At 34.3% G+C, this 25,193-nt stretch overlaps 1 protein-coding gene across 3 annotated transcripts; it reads right to left on the bottom strand.

Annotated features, from left to right (window-relative positions):
• Window positions 1–660: 660 nt before the first annotated feature.
• Window positions 661–23,615, bottom strand: LOC138310572 (catenin beta-like). Of its 3 annotated transcripts, none has more exons than XM_069251844.1 (15): window positions 23,457–23,615; window positions 11,888–11,964; window positions 9,635–9,904; window positions 9,145–9,332; window positions 8,439–8,743; window positions 7,984–8,185; window positions 7,395–7,539; window positions 6,715–6,818; window positions 6,064–6,270; window positions 5,450–5,704; window positions 4,908–5,069; window positions 4,244–4,394; window positions 3,809–3,936; window positions 3,250–3,376; window positions 661–2,501 (listed from the first exon to the last, which is right to left on the bottom strand). In XM_069251844.1, the coding sequence occupies exons 2-15, from the start codon at window positions 11,937–11,939 to the stop codon at window positions 2,287–2,289; spliced, it is 2,511 nt and encodes an 836-aa protein (XP_069107945.1). In that variant the 5' UTR covers window positions 11,940–11,964; window positions 23,457–23,615; the 3' UTR covers window positions 661–2,286. The 3 variants fall into 3 exon arrangements, with proteins under 3 accessions (XP_069107945.1, XP_069107947.1, XP_069107946.1); XM_069251846.1 differs by lacking the exon at window positions 23,457–23,615 and adding an exon at window positions 16,804–16,827; XM_069251845.1 differs by lacking the exon at window positions 23,457–23,615 and adding an exon at window positions 15,597–15,959.
• Between the last annotated feature and the right edge of the window lie 1,578 nt (window positions 23,616–25,193).

The raw sequence follows: 25,193 nt of genomic DNA on the forward strand, positions 1-25,193 counted from the left end.
TTGACCCCTTTTGGCCCCGCCCCTCAGGCCCCTGGGGGGTCAGCCCCATCATTAGTACAATTTTCAGTTAGTAGCCCATAAGGATGCTACCAGTCAAATTTTTGTTGAAATCCGACCAGCGGTTATGGAGAAGAAGTCGATTGTTGACGGATGACGGACGACGGACGCCGGACGCTGCGGTATCCCATAAGCTCACCTCGGTCCTTTGGACCAGGTGAGCTAAAAATGAAAAGATGCTGCTTAAAAAAACGAAATTATTACAAAGAAAAGTGCAGACCTATACAGTTTTGATGTTTAGGTCTTTATTTAAGCCCGGGCAATATTGAAATCGAGGCCTCAAAAGGGGGAGGGTGGCTAATAAGGACATGGTCACTTATTGGGTCAAATAAGGTAGATGTTTATATACTTCCAAGAGATTCAATCACCCCAAAGATTCATAGACTACACACTGATTGGTTAATCATAGGGGTCATGCTGAGGTGACCCTGAACAGGGAGTTGTTAGATCTTGTATTGGAGACCATCTAATTAGTTGAGCGGAATCACAAGTCAAATTTTAATTAGACTGTAGAATTGATGTTCAACATGTGAAAGAAATGTATGAAAAATCTACTATGGTGGTTAATAAAACCCTGGATAATGAAAACTAACAAACAATGAATTATTACAAAAATGCCATCTTTATTTCATTAAATAGAACATGCATATGCTATTTCTAAATGTGACTTGATCTACAAGTTATCTAATTCATTACTGATCGACGGCATTTATACATTGCATTAAACAACCTTGATTTCGTCTGTCTAAACATTGTCTACGAATCAGAATAAAGAGTTTTAGATAGAAAGAAATTGTAAAAACAACATAATAAAAGTCTATATAGTCTAACTAAAATGTAAAGACAGAAAAAACATTTTTCGAAAATAATTACAGAAATATATTTACAATAATATGAAGGATGAAAATGATATTTTTTTACCGAAATGATGCAATATTTGGATGGATACAGGATTCGCCGAGATAAATTTATGACAATTTGATATGTAGGACTCGTATGATTTTGTTCAATAGGCACATGCGATTAAAATCAATATTAAAATCACATCACAACAATTAATTTAAAAACTTTTCCGAGATAAAATTCAATTGGTAACAACACACTTTACTTTTAAACCTTTGACAGAATCTACAACAAATATCAACAATTCAAAATGGAATACAAAGATTTGAATAAAACACCAATTTTTTTAATTAGAATTGAAATTTGAAACATTGTGATATTCATTTAAGATGGATGCAATTCTGGAATGACTGAATATGTACATAAAATAACCTCTGGTCCAGGTTGTGCCGATTCAGCACACCTCTCAGTGACATTCTTAATCCAATTTTTTAATAATAGATTCCACTAAAATTGTAAAACAGCAATCATTTGATTGATATATTTATGGTTTAAAGGTTTGAAATTTTGTTTTCAAGAATGGAAAAAAATAGGAATATACAAATCAGCTTTAGGAGACAGCTTTCTGAGAGACATGCTGAATGCACAGATATTTATGAAGTGTTGTGTAAAAAATATGCGGTGTGTTTTTTTTAATTTGGTTATCACCAAAGATGAATAATTAATGATTAATGTAAATAGTATCCAAGTAGTTAGTCTGTAAAACGTATAAATACAACCTCATTGAACATGAATTAAAGACTCTTTGACACGTTCAGCTTATGAATCGTCTTGGCTATGAAGGTTATGACAACCATAGTTTTGTGAAATCTGAATACAAGTTTTCCACAGGTCTTGTTTGCTGTATTACAAGTACCGGTATAAGAATCAAACATTTGTATCACTCTCGTTTAAAACATACCGCCATTACAGATTAAAACCTTTTAAGACTCATGAATGCTTTTAACCGAAATCAAAAAAGTTCCTTGATTGAAATGGCTTAAGGAATTCACTTCAAAAATGTTTTCCTGAACACTGATGTTGGTCTTGATCTCAACAAAATCAGTTGTAATATCATTCCCAGGGATTGAAATTTTCCAATTCATACATCTTAAATCCATTATCGAGCATGCAGCAGTTCCTTGTCCAACATACAAACACACCATGTCATGATACAATAGACCGACTTGAGACACGAGATTGTTCCAATATCATCCTTGGACACTGGATTTAAGTATCCTTCTGTTGTTGTCCATGCTTTTGGCATCACACAGTTGTTCATGTAAACTTTTGATCAAGGTGACCTTGAGAAAAATGACCTTCATGGTTCGTTGGACATGTCATGCTTCACAGATCAGTGTCGTACCAGTTGTCCATGTTACCTTGACTACCACCCTGCTGAGGGGGCAGCGACGGTTCAAGTGTTTCGAAATTCAATTCTCCGGATTGTGGTGGCGCTCCAAGATCGGGGATGTTATCCATTGGCCCTCCGTACTGGCTGCCATGGTGACTGCCTATCTCAAGTCCCTGCATGGAGTCAATGGGCACCTGGGGCTCGTAACCTGCAACAGTACAAGAAAATTTACTTAAATGAAAGTCGGGTAAAAAGAAAATTTAGTAATATTGCTTCTCTACTTAATCTTAAAATATAGAGATGCTTATCTCCTAGTACGTTTACCAAGCACGAGATTTTACCATCCCAGATGCTGTATAATAAAGCTTCCAAATCATCTTCTGGATAGAAATAGGGTGGTTAAAGTAAGGAATAACAATAATGATAATGTTTAAAACATCATTCATTATTTTTATATGTGTTTCCACAAAAACAACCAAAATTTTTACACAACAAACATATCACGTTGTACAGTAAACAAAATCAATAATTTGAAGTTCAGATCAGTTTTGATTAACCATTGAGTAGTTCTATTATTAACAAGATTTTGTATTTGGTTTTGAGTTTTGTTTGCTGGTCTGTTGTGACTCAGACATCCAAGGAAGGATTTACACATCATGGGGCGGTGCTGCCCGTCTGTGGAAACCGCGAATGATGGGAAGAGGTTTTCATCATCGCCACAACCAACACAACACAATGTCTACACTTTATCAACATTTGACCAGACAACATTAAGTTAATTTGTTATTAATTATTCACTTCATTATATTATCTTGAGCAAACTTAACATAAGCGTTTACAAATTTTATTTTAAGATCTCATTTTCCAATTTTCATCTCATTATAATGAGGTTTATAGAAGATTTAATTTGAACACTACGTTATACTAAGAATATTGACTTTAGGCTGGGTACTGACCTCTGCTCATGTCGTGTTGGCTCCCACTGTGCATACTGCCCTGACTACCATGATGCTGAGGCTGGTACATTTGGTCTCTGTACGAGTCGTCGTGTCCCATCATGCCGACGTCATCGAAACCTGGGGGCTGTATACAAAACAACATTGGTTAGACTTGTATGGATTATCCAACATATAATTTTACTTTCTTGATTAAACCAGTTTCTTTAAGCAAAGTTCCATCCAAGTAACTACCTATTATTCCAAAATATATTTTATATGCCTACAGGACTAAAACCTAAATGATTACTTTCCATGGCAGTGCATCCTTCCTATAATTTTCTATGGTATTTCAGGTAGTTCTACAATAAGGGATACAAATTTTACTGGAATGACTCCAACCTAAAAATTAATTTACCAGCTGAATAAATAGTTGTATGGCCAAGACGTTTTGTCAAAAATTTGCTGATGTCTTATCAAGATAATAATTACACATCAAATATCCTAACAAGATGAAAGTCTAATGCACTGTATCACTTTTCTGTGTCTGGTGCTTTTTATTTCTGATAATGGGTCTTACCTCAGTCCAGGATGCAATGTTCTGGTCTCCCCTGAATAGAGAGCTGGTCAGTTCCACGGACAATCTCTTCTTGTAGTCCTGGGGTTTATCCTCAGACATTCGGAACAGGACTGCAGCAGCATATGTAGCTAGAAATAAACAAATTAACTATTAGTTCTCTACTATTGCTAGTTTATCAGTATTGTTTTTATTTTTTTTACTTAATCAATTTCTTTTCTCCATGACTTTTGTGTTTTATGTTACAAAGTATATCTATTTCCCTTCTTTAGCAATTAGCATTAATTGCATTTGAACTTCTAATTTATCGAGAAGTTGAGTTACCCCCTCTTAGCTTTGATTACGTTATGTAACCTTAAGATCAAAGTTAATTCTATTATAATGCACTATTACTGTAATGAAGTTTTCAATGAAAGCCGAGTTTCTTTCTTTACTTACCGACTCCCTCATTCCTGGAATGAAGCAATTCTGTAAGAGGTGCGGTGGCACCCTCTTGTTCGATCAGCTCTGCGCCTTCTTTGTCAGCAGCAAGCTCACAAAGTACACCGGCTGCCACACGCTGGATGTTTTCTATTGGTGAGTACAGCAACTGTGGAGATAATACACATTTAATACAAATTTTCAATTTTCTATTGATTGCAAAAATCTCCATACTAGAAGTTTCAATTTTACATATTTGATAATTTTTTTTCAATCGTTTCAATAAAATTTCTGAGATTTTATAACCATAGAATGCTTAACTTCAAACAAAATGTCCACGGATACACAATAAAAAAAAAAATGTTTATATGAAGTCGTTTGGGACCATGGTTATCAGATCATGAATTCAGCAAAAACTGAGGTTAAGACTAACAGAAATAAACAGATTCTACAAATTTTATGTGAGTTTTGAGTAAATTAAGTTTGCATGTATGAACCTGCCAGATCCCAGTACTGAAGAAGTGAAGCATAATTTATAGTAGTAAGGCCAGACTCCAGGATAATGAAACGGGCTTAAGTCCGAAACTGTCTTTAATTTTAATGTTTGCCAATCAAAGACGATGTTACAAAAAGTTATGACATTTGTGATTGAGTCAAAACTTCAGTCATGAAGTGAACTTACTTGTACAAATAGTGGGATACAGTTTAGACCTCTGATAACAGCGCGGTTGTGAGCCTCACGAGCTAGGATGTGTAAAGCTCCAACGGTTCCTTCCACAATTTCCTCCATCCTCACTCCATCAACGTACCCGGATCCCTGGCCGTTTGAACTGATTGACGCTCTCTGTAAGTAAACAAGATGATAAATAAATAAAATATTTTACAATCAATACTGAATTTGTGAAAATTTCAAATGGGCTTGGTAAACTACATATATTTTTAGTGTTTGATGCCCAAATGATAACTAGCCTTTGAAGGACTATCTAGGCTATGTTGGTGGAGCTAGTCTATAGGCATTACTTATAGCTATTCATCAGAGTATGGAAATGTATAGGAGTTCACATACAAAAATCTAAGTAAAAATGTTTATAAACACAAAACATAAAAATTTACCAATTTCAAATTTTTCTAACCCTTAAAATATCAAAGATACCCAAATATGACACATTAATTGATTTCCAGTAATTCCAAAACCTTTCAATACAATTGCGACACCATGCTTACCCTTTGTGTGTCCTGATGGGCGCGGATCAGTAGGTGGACGATACGGGGCAATGCTCCGTGTTCCCTGAGTGGGGCATGGTTGGCCGGACACAGGGCGAGATTCCTGATGAGGCCGACGACAGCCTTGATCAGAGGCCAGCGACTCGGAGGGTGGAGAAGTTTGACCAGGACGGGTAGACCGTAGTGGAGACGCACTGCATTCTGGGCCATCTCCGACTCGGGGTGGCGACTTGTCAAATGTCGCAGAGCACACACCTGTGAAAATGGATTTTAGATATGAGAAATGTAACGCAAATCAAATGGAAATTGTCAAATGTCGCAAAGCACACACCTGTGAAAATGGATTTTTAGATATGAGAAATGTAACGAAAATCAAATGGAAATTAACAAAGAAATGAAATAAAATGCTATGGTTGATCTAACCAAGTTATTTATACTGATAAACATCACTTTCATTATTTTCTATGATTTTGATTTAAACACTTTTATTTGCCTTTTTAACTTGATTATTTTCGACAGTGGGTTCAATGGTAATTTCACAGGGTACTTTATCTATACAATCATCTAATGCATTCAGAGGAATTCAGGACGGACATAAAAATTGGTAAACTTACCGCTGGTTCGGTAATGTCCTCACGATCACCGGCCTGTAAAATGGTGCGGACGAGAGCCTCGATTCCGCCGACCTGGCAAACAATGACCTTGTTCCTCTGGTTGTTGCAGGTCAAGTTGGACAGGATACCTGCAGCACAGGTGACCACATTCAGATCATTGGACGACAGCAGCTGTACCAGCATCTGGAGCAGGCCTTCCAAGTTATCCTACAACAGGGAAAAAAACAACATCAAAATGGGAGGTCAATTTGTATGTTACAACTAAAATCAGGAAAGCTGGTAAACTTTTTATCGAAATGGGAGATCATTATAAACCTTTAAACTGTATATCAGGACAAATGGAAAACTTTTAAATTGATATCTTGTATGAACAGAGAGAAACTAAGTTTTAGTTACTCATGAGACCAGATTCAGTATGCTAAAATATACAAATCAATGTACAACTCCAAATTCAGAGTCACCTCAAATGAACAAACAGATGATGAGTCAGAACAAGTGAATAATTGTTGAAATTTTGCATGATATTTATAACATTTCCATTTCATATTTAGAGTTATAAAATTTGGAGCAATCTTTTATCAAAAACATCAATCATATTTCTCAAGACTAATTTCCTATAAGTTTTCTACATGAACACTGCAGACTACTTACACATTTGGTGGCAGCATCTGACAAGTTTCTGATTGTCCACAGGCAGTTCTGTACAAGACGCTGACTCTGATGTCCGAGATTCATGGCCAGAGCCTGCATACCTCCTACAGATAGAAAACATTAAACCTATTTAGTCGCTTTCTTAACTTGCAATCACTAAAGACAAATTAATTTTTTAATGGTTAACAAAATATTACCAAGATTCATATTGGTCGTATTTAAGCAGACATAAATTAGAGCAATTTGATAGCTCAATACTGGAATTTACAAAATTCAGCTATAGACACTAATGTAAGACAGGGCCCCAAGGCCCCTAAAAATATCAACGGATCCCTGATTTTGTGTTGCAAATGGCCCTCTAGTCTACTGATTTTTTAGCCTGTTTTTTTATTTTCATGATTTTGCTGTAATATACTATCATTTGTTTCATTGATTTGTTAAAATAAACTTTTGTTTGAACAATGATCTTTGTAACATAATTACCAATTAGATTCAATTTAGTTGGGTATCCAGATTTTGAGCCCTGATATATTTGCCAGGGCCCTCATTTTCTTTGTTTAGGAAGACCGATAAGTTAGTATCTGAGCCTGCAGTAAGTGCTATACATAATTTAGCACTTCAAGGGCAGCGCTAAAATGAAACTACCGCTAAAATAAGCATGTTTACTGTGAGTTACTTACCAGCTTCTACAACAGCAGGCTTGTTACTGGAGCAGACGGACAAAACCTTGAGAACACGAGATGTGGTCCACAGAAGCTTCTCGTATGTGTATGAACGCATGATCCTCACAAGCTCACCAGGTCCTCCACTGGCCAAGATAATCAGCTAAAAGTTTGAATTGTATCATTTTAAAATCAATTTCATGTGCAATACATCATTATACATTATTACAAGCGATGATCATTTCAAAATAATTAACTTTTTCTTTCAAAAATTTATATAAATCAGAAAAGCTTCACAAGATTCCAGTAACATCAACTGAATTTGAGGATTTTCGAGCAAATCACCATATTAATTTGAAATAATCAAGACCATCAGAATTGAAAAGAATGTGTTGCATGACTTATGGGAGATAGAGGTTCAACTGTATTTCTTTGTTTTTTTCTGAACTCTCAATTCTCTAAATTGTAGATCAAGTCTTCATCTATCATGAAATTAACTCCTACACCCCTGAAGATTCTGATTAAAATATTCCTGTCTTTGAACAGGAAGAGTTTAATTGCATTTTCAGGGGTGATTAAGACCCTACATGAGAAGAGTTTGACCTACCTTGCTTTCCTGGTTGCCGTAGGCCAGGATCTGTAGACAGTCTGTAGTGATGGCCAGAAACTTCACATTATTCCTCTGAAGCAGTGCCACCATTTTCTGTAGACCTCCAGCCAGACGAACAGCCATCTTGGAGCCATCTTGATGCAGGAGAAGGTTGTGCAGTGTTGTGATGGCGTAGAACAGGACAGATTCAATTGGTGAACTGAAAGACAAGAAACGAAAATATATAGACGATGATTACATCAATTTTAATAGGAAATTATGAAGTGAAGAAGAAGAAAACTTGAATTTACTATTCAGACTTTATAGTAGTCACTGCAGCTTACAGGTACAGTCTCAAAATAGAAGTTTGGTGTACATTACACACTTTAATAAGTGTTTATTTAATTATTTAATTTGCTTGATATGAAAGATTCATCAATGTAAGATTCAATGTGTTAAAATTCAAAACCTACCTCAATAACTTGACGAGAGCTGGAATTCCACCCGACTTAAATATTGCTAGAAGTCCCTGTCTGTGATGCGAGAGATTGTGGAGAGTTCCAGCAGCGCAGCGTGTTGTCTCCATGTCATTGGTGTTGCTCATGGCGCGGACAAGAGCGGCAACCATCTGGGGCGAGTTCATGATGGCATGGCGACTAGCCTCCTTCTTTGACAACTGATGGACCATCATGGCGGCCTGGCTAACAACGACCTGATCTTCGTCATTCAGAAGCTTGGTCAGTTCTGGAATCGCCCTTGTAGCAAGATCAGCATCGTCCTGTAAAACAGAATTATAATTCAATGATAACGTTTTAATTTTTTTTTTAAATATAAAATGGAAGCTTAATTTTTAAATAACATAAAACTACAGGAACAATGAATTTTATTAAAATTGCAGACAAAATCTTTTTTTTTTTTTTTTTTTTTTAATTAATCGACATATTCTTTATAAGAGCAATATCGTCCAACTTGCAACTTTTTCTTACTGAACATTCCTGTAGTTTACAATGCCCACGTTGTATAGCAGTGTGATAAAATTGAATATGCTATATTTATGTCACTTAAAGAGGATGAAAAAATGTCGCTATTCACAATAAATGCTAACAAGGTCTTTATTGTAATACATATGTCTTCTAGTTGGGCCAAGTATTGACAGATTGATTAACATTTGACAATTACCTGATAATTGATGAGGTTGATGACAGCGTGTTTCAGCATCTGTGATGGTTCTGCCAGTCTCTGGACTGCAGTCGGCTCATCCGGATGAATCTGTGTGGATGGAATCTGCATGCTCTCGTCCAAAGTTTCTGGGAACATGGCATCTCGCACGCGCTGGGTACGAGTCTGGTTCAACTGACGGCTCACCTCTGAAAAAAAAAATCATAAGAACTAGACATCTTCAAGTCTTATATTTTCATTAGAAAAATACAATACCCAACACAAGTCAGAGATGCAATTGATCCTATCAACAAAGGGAAGAAATCACAAACTTTGTGAAGAATTCATTCCCTTAGTATTGAAAAATTAATTTGATGATGTTTCACACATTTTTGACATTAGTTGTTCATTTCAAATCCTCTGAAAAGATGAAGATTCACTTCCCGGATTTTTTTATCAGAATAAACATCACTAAACAAAGTAATGCGTCATTACAAATCTATGTACATACCATCGACCTGTTCCTGTGTATAACCAGGGTTGTATCCCTGGTCCCAGTCGAACATCATCCTGGACGTGTCCATGTTGTCCTGAGTGGCCGTCGGTTCTTCCATCTCGTCCTTCATTCCACCCTTACTGCTGATGGACGGGGCCTGTGTGGTTGCGCCGGAGTGGATTCCAGAATCCTGCATGTACGTGTTCTGGGACCACATCATGGTCTCTTGTTGTTTATTTTCACGCATGTCTGGCAGGTCCATGTAGTTTCCACTTCCCGGATTCACTGTAAATATCAAAACGATACAATTCAATAGGCTTGGATTCATGCTTTGGTCAAATATGCAGTGTATTTTTTACTTTATGTACTTATTTTGCTCCATTTGAATTACTAGAAACCTATGGTCAAATGTGAAACCGAGTATTTTTACTTCAGGTCTGGGCCATTTGAAAAATTATTAGAAACCTCTGCAGTATTGAATTTGACATATATATTTTGACCTTCAAATATATATCATAAAGCAATATGCTGATATGTGAATTTTTGGTCAATGTGCAGCAGACATTGATTTTTTTTAATGAGCATTTCCAGGCCCTTCCAGTTACCAGAAACCTTTGGTCAGATCTTCAATGGGATCCAATTCAACATTTTGAATTTCTGGGCTTTCAAATGAAGCAAAGTGCAATCTGATGCATGACTTTTTGTGTTGAGAGCATCAACCGAATGATTGCTTAATGGATAAGTCTAAAATTACATGATGCAATGATGATATTTGATCATAATCATTAATACTGTCTGGGTTTTGGATTAGTTGGATTATTTGTTACATGGTGCGACTTATATATACAGAGGACTCCACATAATCGAACCATGTTTTAAATCAATTTGTTTGTTGTTTTTTTTTATGGCTGGGTCATGACCGGAATAGTGTGGACATACATGAATAGTTGTCTGCATTAATTTGAACTGTGAGCTATACTTCTAAAATGGCTTGCTTTTATTTTTGTTGTATTCATGGAACCTTTATATAGGTATTTAAACAAACCGTAAATATTCTGACCCATGAGAATTTTATAACCCAGAAAATTCTAAAAAAATATCTGAATAACTATACAGCTATATATATATATATATATATATCCATAATTAACTGGATAACACAAATGAGCAAGCAATTAAAATAATGTGTTCACAATTGTAAATATTTCATTTAAATGAAGAAACTTTATCCTGTTAAGCAAAAACATAAATATATATCATACTTCTTAGTCTGTTCTCTTACCAGGCCCTGAATTCTCGAAACAAAAGTGAAGACAGAAGTTGGTTTTTTTTTTATTAATTAATATTTTATGTAATTTATGCTAAAATTTCTCAAAAGTTTGTTTTTAGAAATTTGAGCCAGAGTAAAAAGATTGCTTTAAATAAATGTTTGAATGATCGATGAGACACTAGGAATAGTATGTTATATTACATTGTATGGATGCCTGGAGCCTCTGGGAACCAATTCTATCCTAGTTAGTATAACGCCACTGCATCAACAACAAACCAAACTAAACCACATTTTATGGTTGCGTGTCTGCCATAAATCATTTATTTCATTAAATGTTAACTCAAAAGAAATTTGCTGTATAAATAGCATGGATAAATTCCCTGATCTTTCCACATGAATTGGATAAAAACTCTTAATAAGAATAATTCATTTAGGAGGTAGTCCTGCATTAACAACCTTTTTCCCCAAGGGGAGATAATCATTTAGACATGTTGTTTGACCTCTTTCCATCGTTGACTGAATCGGTTTCCCACAGGCTGTACAGTTGTTGTACTAATTCAATTAGGCAGGGCGGTGTTGCCTCTGTGTCTAGTCATAGGTACCTTTTATAAATTGTGCCACCATATTAATATCCCTCCAGGGGGGGCTACTGACATTGCTGTTTATTACAACACTGTATCACTACCCTACTGTGGGGCACCAAAAGGGAACTACTATACTGGTGACAACCCTACTGTGGGGCACCAAAAGGGGACTACTATACTGGTAACAACGACGCACCATAAGGGTGTACCTATCTCCAATAGAAATGCAGCTGTAAATACCTTTTGTTGTTTTGAATGATAAATAACTGGCTATTCGATTACCAAAAGTTTCCAGACCAACCGAAACATACCTGGTACTTCATGGTGATCATGCATGGACCCTACTAGAACTGTTTTGTTGTTAAGGTGGTTTTTTTTCCTTTTCTTTTTCTGTCCAATAAAATGCTAACTTACTCATTCTGGTGTTGGTTCCTCCTCCGCCCGAGTTCATCTGGTAGGTACTCATGGTTCAAATCAGGTTCTCCTTAAATCTGAAATATACAAACAATACAACTCTTCAACATACAACAATAAAACTCAAACTAATAAACATTGTGTTTCTCTTTAAATCTGGAAATATACACACAATACAACACATAAGTTTACAAAAATAGAACTCAATAGAACTATAATATAAACATTCTGTATTTCAATATTTGTAAATTTAATCATTACACAACTGAAATGAAAATTTTGGACTACATGTACATATATATATATTTATTTTGATACAAGTTATAACATCATTTCAGACAGTTGATGTTTTCCCATGCTGTATAGCATGATACAAGAGCCCAGAGATTTGAGCAAGATATAGTTGGTGTAAATTTGACTGGCTCGGCGTCGATTGGACGGGCTCGCACGATCCCTTCCTCAGAACTTTGCCCATATCGACATCAGCATCAGAAACAGGGTATGTTAATGGCTCTCAAAATTGGGTGGAAATGAGAATTAATTAGTGCAGTGCTGATGAAAATGATATTATCCTGTTTACTCAAGTCAACTTCAGCTGTTATTTTTGTAACTTGGCGTAATGTTTATTTTTTTGTTTCATCCGAACATTTCTGTGCTTGTACTTGTTGTTATGAAGTCACAAAAATATAACATTAAAATTTTAGTTGGAATTTTAAGTGAAGCTGAAAAGACAATCATTACTCAATACACGGTATGAAATTATATTTGTTTTACAAAAAGACGCATTTTACAGTAAATTGTAATAGGTATAATTAAATGCAACCAGCATTTCCAGTACAGATATTCTGTACTGTATTTTTCATCTGTATTTGTTAACAAATTATGGTTCCATTTTTATGTCATTTCATTTCCTGTGGATAACTGAAACTTCATTTTATACCAATTTTCAAATGGACAGCTCTTAAAAGCTTATCACATATCGCACAAACCTTATCCTTACTTTGAGTCTTGCAATCTCATTTTAAATTTTACAACTGAACCGTGAAATTACTGCAGATCAAAGCAACACTAGAAGAGTGTATTAGTTCAGTTGTTCTTTGATCAGTATGTAGATAATACCAAGTTTCCACGTAGCTGGTTTTCTATAGACTACTGCAAATTACTTTAACAATGAAGAAAATAAAATGTCCTTGTTATATTATTCAATAAGTTCAACTAATAAGTTAGGCAGCGGTCAAAAATCAGTTGAGAAATATTTGTTATAAAGTTAAAATTAATCTAATACCAAATAAGTCAAATTTTGGTTTTGTAGAAAATGTACAGTTGAATCTTGCTAAAACTTAATATTTGATGTTTACCTTAGGTCTTCTGGTGGATTTCAGTAGCTGTATAATGAAATATGTATTCCACAGTTTCTTCAAAGTTTTCATTACATTATATGAAGAATTACCTCATATTAATAAATGACAAGTACATTGTGTAAGGATGGGCTGGATTGTGTTCTGTAGTGGAGCATTGTGAGTAATTCTAGTCTTATCAGCGTGCTCCTATCTGGGACAGAAGCTTTATGGGCTGAAACGGTAACCACCTCCGGAAATTACACACTTCAGTGACCCGAGATCACCTAGTACAATGTATGTGTGTAACCTCTGACTGGCAATAGCTAGCTAGCATCCCATGGTCATGTGGCTATGTCTAGACACTCAGCATTGCGGAATTATTGAATTTACTTGGAAATGCTGCTACAACATTGATTTCTGTTATATTAAACAGTTGTTGAAAATCTCATTCACCCATGAAATTTCATAATGAACTGTTCTATTTCTTGATAAAGGAGCGGCTCATTGTGTTTGAAGGGATAAATGAGTTAGAGATGCAGTTAATACTATTTCAAAGGCTAGTGATATACATACACATATTATAAAGCTAGTTTCAATACCAGAGAATGAAGACCCCCCCCCCCCTCCACCACCAGACACACTTTTAAAAACAAAGTTTATAGAATATACAAAAGAAGGTCTTAGTTTAGGGTTGGTTTGGGGTATATTTCTATTTTCATGCATGTAATTATAATCTCATCCAGAATGAGGATTTGTAAACGAAAGGTCAAAACCTGAACAATTACAAAGCTATACATGTCGAAAATCCGACCCTATTGCACAGCATTTGAACAGAGTTGAACACATATGTACAAAGGGCAAACAGAGCTGTCTATTCATTCATGAAGTCTATTTACTACAACAGGCGCTACTGGCAGCAGGTGGTAGGCCCCACATCCAAAATATATAGGGTAATAGGGTGTCTTGTATCCTAATATCTATTGCCAGGCGGTGGCTTTTCTTACTACAAACACCAATTACATGACAACTATAAAAAAAACATTATTAGCCTGAGACTCAGAAATCTATTTGGCCTATTCCACCTCCCTAATTAGATTCCAGCCCTTTCCTGCTTCCTTTTTTGAGACCCAGGATATTTTTATGACTACAATATGGTCCAAACCCTTCCCGAATTAATTCCTGTGGGTATATTTCCATACTTAATTGTCCCCCTTATCTATATTCCCTTTATTTATGCGTCTAGAACCCTTCATATCCCCTTTTTAATAGAGCTGGCTTATAGCCAAATCTGCCACAGATCAAAAGATTTCTTTGGTTAAATGGAGGTGTCAACACAAGTCTGAGTCTGGAATCCCCCTTTGTGGGCCTCTTTCCTTTCATCAATTAGTGTCATGGTGAGATCATTTACAACATGAAATACTACTGGTATTATGCCCACACTATAATGCATAACAAACCTTTCAGCCATGTGGCATGAGGTTCAAAAAGGGGTTATGACGCGGAAAAACTTTTTGTTCATTTTTATAGAAATATTTCAACAAGCATTTTGGCATTTTCATAATTTCAGTAACTGAAAATATTTTGTTGTTATTTTTTTTCCAGTATTTCTGTATGTGTACAATATTTGAACTTCAAAATAGACCTATTTCGGAATGAGTTGATGGCCCATATTTATCATTGTGTGACATATCATATACCTTTTCAAATTCTACTGGTAATTCACTATCAAACATGCATTATAAATAAATTTAAGTTGAACATTTATATGCCAGGTAACTTAATTGATTTCTTTAACTTTAAACATTTTTGCCTCTGTAATACAACCTAATTCATACTTATTTATGTTCACTAGACAATGTCATTAACATGTAAAACTGTCCTGGGACCTTGATTCCTTAACTATAATTTTTAGCTTCTGTAACACATCTTTGCAATTGTCTTGCCACTATATACCGTAGCCACTTGACCAGTGCAGCAGCATCATGCTTTCGACCATGAATACAGTACTATATTCATGGGCGTGTCCATTACATTGACTTAGCTTAAGCTTCCACATCCTAAAAGTTTTAATACCATGTTGGGCATTGCAGTTCCAAGTTTTTCTGATCATGAGGGTATTTGGACTTTCCTGTAAAATCTGGCATATATCCTTTAGACAAATTCAAATTTAATTATTGTACTGCATATCAAAATAGACTTGATATATTGACATATATATATATATATATATATATATATATATGGTATTCAAATTATATACCTGTATGGTATTCAAATTATATTTACTTCACTTTTTGAATATACAAATATTTTAAATACTTTATGCATTAAAACATGTCCATCTTTTGCAACTTTTCCCCAGGCCTTACCTGATTAACTAACTTTGTCACAATCACACCTGTAAATTCCATCAAACATCAGTCGGCATAACATCCTGAGACATTTTAAACAAAAGTTTGCAAAAGTATTTTTCAGTCCTTCCACATATTGATTTTGTGACCGATTAATCCAAACGTCACATGATCCTTATATTATTAGGAGATTTTACAATGATATATCCTGAAACTTTTTTTCTTCACATAAACACACGTCAAGTTGTATATACATCCATCTTGCTCAAGTACACAAGAAAAACTGACAGTCTCACTTGTCTGTATACTGTGTAGGAGCCCACTTGTTATTGTACTATAAGTTCAAAACCATAAAAATGTCAAAACTGTAAACATAGTACACCTCATGGGGTCAACAAAATCTATCTGAACATATCTAACGCATATGTGGATGACTAAGTGGAGATTTTCTCCAAAGTTTAAATACTTTCCTTGTAGATTTTCAATGGGTTAAATGGAGGAGGTAAAGAATATGCTTATTTGCATATCAATCCACTTGACATGTGTCAGTTCTCACCTTTGACCCTTGAAGCTGTCACTAGGATGAGGCCACGCCACGGGGAATTTAAATGTATATTTTACACACCCAGATGTATGTTGAATTACAAGTGTTGTGGTGGTAATACTGATTCATATCTGTATATCATTTAGTCTGCAGGGCATCAACACTTCATATTTATATTTTTTTGCAGACGGTTTTATTCTTTTTTTTTTTTATTTCAACTGTTTCAGAAGAGTTTGTTTGTATCTTAAAAAAGATTTTTTTATAATGAATATTTTTTTTAATTGTTCTAGAATAAAATCATGAACAAAAAAAATTCCTTGAAAAAATTATGTCATAAATGTATTCCAATTTACAGTTAAACAAAATAAACTTATAAAGTTATCAAGGTATTATTATACTATAATTAAATCAAAAAGGCCATGGCCAATAATCAGCACTTTCAAATAGCATGGCTCTATCATGTTACCCCTGAAGAAACATATTAGGCTCTCCTAAATCAAAGAATAGACCAGCCCATTATCAAATTTCTAGGGTAAATTAGTTAATTATAAGCTTGATTTTAAAATTTTACACTAACAAAGTTTACATTTGAATTTACATAAATACAAATGTACTTTTAAAACATGGGTTGTACATATATAACAAGGAAATTAAATACTGAAAGTAAAGAATAGTCATTACCTCAAAGATGATTAATCCAAAATGTGTCAACAATTTTCAATGAATTTGAAAGTTCCACTTCCTTATCTTCCTCCAGAAACAATTTGCACCAGGATGGTTGGGTTTGAGACAGATGAGCATTCAGTAAAAGTTCAGAAAAAGCTATATTCCCCAGCCCTCACAACATATACTACTGTAAACCAGCACCTCTGTCCTGTTCAAGTGTAGAAACAAATCTGATGCCCACACCATGCATACCTGGGTATTTATGATAATTCAGGTGAGATGAAATGTATTCTGTCACCTGCTGGCAAATCCTAATCACCAATCACTAATGTTTACAGTGAACAGGTAGTTGGCTATTCAAGGTTGGTCAGCTGTGACCAACAATTGATTTGCCAGACTTACAAGGTAAATATGATTGGAATTCAGTCAAGCATGCCCAGTGATAGTGACCTGTCAAACACTTATCAGTAGCTAAATCTGTTCACTGTGCTCATTCAACCATATGAATTTGAATTGGACATGTCAAAACAATTGATTTCTTAAATTCAAACAATTAATTTACATATGCTAGCCTATTGAAATTGATAGTCAGAAATCAGGTTTCTTTAACCTGACATATAGCAGGAGATACTTGTTGTATGACAGAGGTAAGGAAAGTGTCTTTGTAACTGATCAACTAAGGAATTGTGCAGGTAAAAACATTTATTAGTGTATTTTTTTTAATCATCTGTTTTATATTCTATTTTTTATGGATTTAGTTTTATAATATTCTTTTTTTGTTGGATTTAGTTTTATATTCTGTTTTTGTTGGATTTAGTTTTATATTCTATTTTTGTTGGATTTAGTTTTATATTCTTTTTTGTTGGATATAGTTTTTTATTACATAATTTGTTTACATCAATCTATATATGAAGAAATATAATATTTTCAACTATTACACCGACCGTTCAATAAAACCTTGTTATATTGCACGGTTCGAAGTTATATTGCACGCTTCCATGGAAACGTTATATTGCACGGTTCGAGATGTTATATTGCACGGCTTTAGGAACACCTCGCTGTTGTTGTCTAGTTTTGTAGAAAACTTCCGAGGAATTGCGAGTAACAGTGAGTTACGTTATTATGACGTCACAAAGGTTCACGCTCAATTTCGCGCTGGATTTATAGATCTCGAATCAAGCACGTCATGTAGACGTTTACTGCGAGTAAAGGACGGACACGATGAATGTATTAGATCAAAAGGCTGCAAGCAGGTCTAATAATGTGAAAACAGACAATAAGACATCCAAAACGGAGTTACAACGTGACGTACGTGGGCTATACGTCAATCTTCAATAGAATATTAAGGTTTTTTTCCGTACGGTACGGTGTTGATTTTTTTGTTAAGTGATTGTCGTATTCGTTTTATAAAAATAATATTCAACTGAAAAACTGGTGATTATGTAATAAAACAAATATTCCATGGTTACTGTGCTCTAGTTCATAATATTTACCCCTCGGTGATGGTAATCAACAAATGTTATATTGCACTCGGCCTTTGGCCTCGTGCAATATAACATTTGTTGATTACCATCACCTCGGGTTAAATATTATGAACTAGAGCACAGTAACCCATGAAATATTTGTATAATATTTTATCTTTGTACGATTTAGTTTTATATTCTATTTTTGCATTGTTGGATTTAGTTTTTTATTACATAACTTGTTTATACCAATCTATATATGAAGAAATATAATATTTCAACTATTACACCGACTGTTCAATAAAACCTTGTTATATTGCATGGTTCGAAGTTATATTGCACGCTTCCATGGAAACGTTATATTGCACAGTTCGAGATGTTATATTGCACGGCTTTAGGAACACCTCGCTGTTGTTGTCTAGTTTTGTAGAAAACTTCCGAGGAATTGCGAGTAACAGTGAGTTACGTTATCATGACGTCACAAAGGTTCACGCTCAATTTCGCACTGGATTTATAGATCTCGAATCAAGCACATCATGTAGATGTTTACTGTACCGAGTAAAGGACGGACACGATGAATGTATTAGATCAAAAGGCTGCAAGCAGGTCTAATAATGTGAAAACAGACAATAAGACATCCAAACCGGAGTTACAACGTGACGTACATGGGCTATATGTCAATCTTCAATAGGATATTAAGGTTTACCCTCGATGACGGTAATCAACAAATGTAATATTGCACTCGGCCTTTGGCCTCGTGCAATATAACATTTGTTGATTACCATCACCTCAGGTTAAATATCATGAACTAGAGCACAGTAACCCATGAAATATTTGTATAATATTCTATCTTTGTAAGATTTAGTTTTATATTCTATCTTTGTTTGATTTAGTTTTATATTCTATCTTTGTTGGATTTAGTTTTATATTCTCTTTTTTTGTTGGATTTAGTTTTATATTCTATCTTTGTTTGATTTAGTTTTATATTCTATCTTTGTTTGATTTAGTTTTATATTCTATCTTTGTTTGATTTAGTTTTATATTCTATTTTTGTTTGATTTAGTTTTATATTCTATCTTTGTTTGATTTAGTTTTACATTCTATTTTTGTTGGATTTAGTTTTATATTCTATCTTTGTTTGATTTAGTTTTATATTCTATTTTTGTTGGATTTAGTTTTATATTCTATCTTTGTTTGATTTAGTTTTATATTCTATTTTTGTTGGATTTAGTTTTATATTCTATTTTTGTTGGATTTAGTTTTATATTCTATTTTTGTTGGATTTAGTTTTATATTCTATTTTTGTTGGATTTAGTTTTATATTCTATTTTTGTTGGATTTAGTTTTATATTCTATTTTTGTTGGATTTAGTTTTATATTCTATTTTTTATGGATTTAGTTTTATAATATTCTATTTTTGTTGGATTTAGTTTTATATTCTGTTTTTGTTGGATTTAGTTTTATATTCTATTTTTGTTGGATTTAGTTTTATATTCTATTTTTGTTGGATTTAGTTTAATATTCTATCTTTGTAAGATTTAGTTTTATATTCTATCTTTGTTTGATTTAGTTTTATATTCTATCTTTGTTGGATTTAGTTTTATATTCTCTTTTTTTGTTGGATTTAGTTTTATATTCTATTTACAATAAGGACCTGGAATACCAATTCTATGAATTGTTTCACGTTGTTTTTAGAAAACAGTTCAGATTGACCTGCCAGTAATTATTAGCAGTGATATTTGTTAATCTGAAGAATTTTCATCAAAGTAAAAATCCATGTTTTACGGAACTATGAAGTCTGTTATCTTCTTCCAATCTATGTGGTCCAAATTATATTGAACAACACTTTCATTTTACCCAATTAACCATGTAAATTACGTATTGATGTTGGCCTGTTTCACATATATATCCATTAGGCCTATACAAAGGTCCTCCATTGGAGAAAAGTGGTGTGTAATTCTATTCCTAGTTTTACATGCTTCCTATTCTCTTTGATGTGCCCACCATGGCCTGTATTGCCAACAAGAAAACCTGATCTCCCTATTTTACATACATGGACTGATCCACACAAACAGAACCACCATCTATAAATATATATTCAGGTCATTAATGTAGTTTTTTTGGCCAATGCCTATCCTACCTGAAGGAAGAATCCACTCTCCATCAAAACCTCATCTCTCGACTCATTATGCTATAATGTAGGACATTGTTAGGATGCGTTGGTGCTGTTAAAATTCAAAATATTAAAATCTAGAGCTCTAAATTTTTATTCCATAACCGCAGTGGCCGAGTGGTTAAGATGACTCCAAATTGCCACAAGCCCTCCACCTCTGGGTCACTAGTTCGAATCCCATGTGGGGCAGTTGCCAGGTACTGACCGCTGGTCAGTGGTTTTTCTCTGGGTACTCCTCAACCAACAAACCTTGCACGTCCTTACATGACCCTGGCTATTAATAGGGCGTAAAACTAATTAAAACGAAAAAACGTCATAACAATAATTGCATGTTTAGTTTGATTTTTCTGCATGTTAACGCAAAAATAAAGTATGTTGTGGGTTTAATTAGCTTTAAATCCTATTAACAACCAGAGACATGATACACATATGATAAGGACGTTCCAGATTAAACCCTCTGATTCTAACCTTCGTCCCAGAAATGAAGGGCTAAATTGCAATTGTGTAACTTAATAAACCCTCACCATTTTATATTGTTACAGCTTTGAACTGTCAAAGTCTTTAACTGAGCTGAAACGAATAGCAGATTTTGTTATTTGAATATTCGTTTGATGTATTCAAATGGTATTCCAATATTTTGACCATAATGTCAAAGATCTCCCAAACTCTTTCCATACCCATTCAAATTTCCCACTCACTATATATAGCTACAGGAAGTAAATATGGGCTTTGTCCGTTGTTCATTGAGCATAAACAGTGTTTTACATCAGGTGATGATTATAATATCGGAATTATGCCCTGTAATTGAAGTGTATAAATTTGATAGCAGATGATTTAATTGGAAACACATCGACATTTACAATATATATTCATTTCAATCACTTTTATTGAGATTTATTCAATATATAAGTTTGATAAACAGGTGAGAAATTAAAACGAAAGTAAAACTTATGATTTTCACATGTAAATCAGGAGGCGATAATGCATCATATGAGGGATATGAGAACCGAGGTAATTATTTGTTGAACATTAGAATACTATTTTACTATGTGAATACACTGAAATAGCTTTAGGTATTCATTCGCAAAATATTTGTATCAACCAGCTCTAGTCTTTATTGGCTTTTTAAAATCATGTTCTATATGTTGCAGTCGGGAACAAACGTAGTGATCTGAATGTTGATACGATAAAAGCCAATGAAAAACGCTGTTACAAACGGTAGTCTTCAACACCATCTACAAATGATTAGATAGTTAGGGTTTAATTTCTATTTTTAGGATGCTCTTTGGTTCAAATATAAACAAGCCTAACGGACCAGTTATTTTATTCACATGTTAAAGACTTGCAAGTGTGACTTCCTGTAATATGGGATACAACGCGGATGTTAGAGAAATAACATGTTGTAAAATGATGTTAAATTCATGGAATGGGATACTCCAACAATGTCAGAGGTTAACACGACCAGATACTTTTTTAACATTGCGTTGTGTAACCTCTAAGAAGCACGGCCATCGATTCCTGTTGCTTGGTCAAAGCTCAACATAATGGTGTAAAATGCATCAAAAGTCACATTTTTATATGTTGTCACCTACCTTTTTGGACTTATGTATCATAAATACACATATTTGCAAAAATTGTCCATCAAATTAGTCCAGAAGCTGCATTTCTTAAAATATTCCTAATATTTTCCTTTGTATTGATGACCATTTTTAATTTGAATAGGAATATTGAGGTTTTATGAAAATTAGGATTTATCTTAATGTGTACACAAAACAAACAGAACGAAGTAAGATGCATTTCGCTAAATTCAAATTTTGTGTTTTGTATAAACCATAACAAACGTAATGTTTTAGTGACAGTAGAATTGAGCACATCGACTTCCATACTACAATTTAACATGGATTTAACAATATATGGGTGGTGTTATACAAAATTATTTGCAGGAATGGATTAAAATATTATATATTTTCAACAAGTAAGTCAATCAGTAATTGTTTAGATATCTTGCCATTTAAACATTGTTTGATACGTTTTAACCCGACGACAAATACTCGTACGCTGCCAGCAACATGGCAGACATACATATCTCGTTTGAGTGTCGCTATCCAACCAATGTAATAAGAGTGGAAGAACACCTTGTACACATGTAGTGGTAGAAATGGGGGTGTTTATACAACTTAAAACTCTTCTCCAGAAAAGGGAGGGACGCTTGTAACGGCTAATATGGTACCCCATATTTTACCACAGTTCAAAAACCACACTGGGTATGTTTGTGAATTGAATTTTGTCATATTTACTTGACCATCTTATTCTATTTCTGAGTATTTTTTTAAAATATTTTTTTTTTACAATTACGTAAATCTTAAATCGTAATTTGAAAAAGATATTTGTATTATTATTTGAACTTATGATTGTAAAAAAATCTAGGTGAAGATTAATGTATTGAAATTCTCAGGCTGGCTTACCTATATGCCAGTTTGGATGCGCTGATGATGGTTAGACCTACAGTTTGAAAGGTGGAGGCCGGGGGGGTGTTAAATAGGAGCGTACATAAATCAAGTCGGTTTTTTTTAATTTACAAAGATGCAAAAGTTTCCAAAGCACGCAAGCAATCAGTCGTTTCTTAAATATGCTATTATTGTGTGATATATTATGGTTTGTTCACATCAATACATTACTCCTGGGCGCTATAACAATCGAATCCGGCATGCGTTCTGAATGACCCCGGCTGCAATATACACTGGCCCAGCCGTTACAATACACAACAAAACAACGTGTTGAAGTAAAGCAGGTCAAGTACAACAAAGACAATGTTTTGACAAGTCAATAACTGTATAAACTGTAAAATTACTACTTGTACAGCTCGTAAATATACGCAAAAAATGCACAAGAAATAATTTGAATTTCAAAATAAACAAAGAAACCCTTATCATTAGGTACTCTCGTATCCCAGACAGAACTTCTCCTTATGTGCAAGTTCAAGCGGAATTTGCGACATTTACACATATTGAGTTCATCTAATTGATACATACCGAAAGTAAAAAGCCTCCTCGAACCAAAGGTGGCCTCCGAAACCGTCTATGAACTACAGGGCTGTTTTTTTCGTCAATTTTCTGCACAACTAATTTTCGAATTCAGTACATTCAAATTCCAAGATGGCGTTCTGAACTGACCGAGCATGCGCATTGGATCGGGCACCTGTCATCAAACCGCATCACCGATAAGGTTAAATTGGAAGAAAAAAGTTCTACGTTTTCACTGATAATACACGTTGTTATGCCAATAATAGAATAATTTAGGTGATGATTTCATATAAGTTATTAGTTTTGTCTAAATGAAGAAATTTATAAAAACCCATAGTGAGAAATGACGAAATGTTATTGGTCTCGAAATCACTACGCGTAAAGCAACTAATCGACCAAGAATGTCAATCGCCGGCCCACCCCATGAAATAACACTGACCCACGATTCGATCGTGAAATAATCAATAAGCGTTTTTCAACGCAATTGAATATTTGCTACCGTGATTCAACCACGTCTTTCATATGTAAACAACACAATATCGTAAATTACAAAATAAAGATGAAAAATAATCATTCAATGAATATAAACCTGTCAGAAACTATATTATCATCTTGACAATACTAAAAAGATAGGCCTATACAAATAGAAATCAAACAATTGCATAACATAAACTTCCGATGATATAAGCACGCTTTACCCTTTATTCTTTTATAGTTTTATCGGTTGAAATTGATGTATCGACTTTAATAAAATTGTTTAAACTTGAATTTGAACTTGATTCTATATTCCAAATAATTTACAATAAATGTAGATAATACAATCGAAAACATATGTTTAAATCTCTGATATTATATACGTTTCTGATACAATTAATTGTACATGCGGTAGTTATCTCAGAGAAATTCAATGATTTCATGGTATACATTATCACATACAATGTAATGGCCGTTTTTCATCCAATAACAAATAATTATGAAATAATAATAACTACCAAGCATTTTTTAATGGAACGTTTTCGTTGAAAATCTTGAGAAACGATCGAAAACTAGCCACAATTCAGAATGTTTTTTGACTTTTTGTTCTCAAATCCATCGTTTTTTTCAAATTATACTATAAACAAGAGATCCCAGAGGGATCTTGGCGCCCACCAAAGATTGATCTATGTCTGACAAATGAAAGAGGGATCTTTTCTCTGCTTTTCAAACTTACAATTCTTTTTTCTGCTTTTCAAACTTTAAACTATCAAAATCCAAGATGGTGGTCGCAAAATGCAATAGGCAGAACTAGGGTCCTAGAGGAACATACATATGATATTTGAGAACAATCCCTTCAATACTTTCTGAGAAATAGCGGTAACAAACTTTAACTATCAAAATCCAAGATGGCCACCGGTCGGCCATCTTGTTGACCGATCAGTCCCAAAATGCAATATGCACAACTGGGGTCCTAGGGGAACCTACATATGAAATTTGAGAAAGATCCCTTCAGTGCTTTCTGAGAAATAGCGGTAACAAACTTTAACTATCAAAATCCAAGATGGCTACCTGGCGGCCATCTTGTTGACCGATCAGTCCCAAAATGCAATATGCACAACTGGGGTCCTAGGGGAACCTACATATGAAATTTGAGAAAGATCCCTTCAGTGCTTTTTGAGAAATAGCGGTAACAAACTTTAACTATCAAAATCCAAGATGGCTACCTGGCGGCCATCTTGTTGACTGATCAGTCCCAAAATGCAATATGCA

Source organism: Argopecten irradians, chromosome 16, assembly GCF_041381155.1.
Source record: "Argopecten irradians isolate NY chromosome 16, Ai_NY, whole genome shotgun sequence".
Taxonomy (NCBI): Eukaryota; Metazoa; Mollusca; class Bivalvia; order Pectinida; family Pectinidae; genus Argopecten; species Argopecten irradians.

What these genes read in the sequence shown, in the direction of transcription:
- LOC138310572 (XM_069251844.1), bottom strand. Translation starts at nt 11,939, where the DNA reads ATGAGTACCTACCAGATGAACTCGGGCGGAGGAGGAACCAACACCAGA. An exon ending in ACGGCAACCAGGAAAGCAAG is followed by an intron (nt 7,540 to 7,983) that starts GTAGGTCAAACT and finishes TCAAACTTTTAG; the next exon opens with CTGATTATCTTGGCCAGTGG. An exon ending in CAGATGCTGCCACCAAATGT is followed by an intron (nt 6,271 to 6,714) that starts GTAAGTAGTCTG and finishes TCCCTGTTGTAG; the next exon opens with GATAACTTGGAAGGCCTGCT.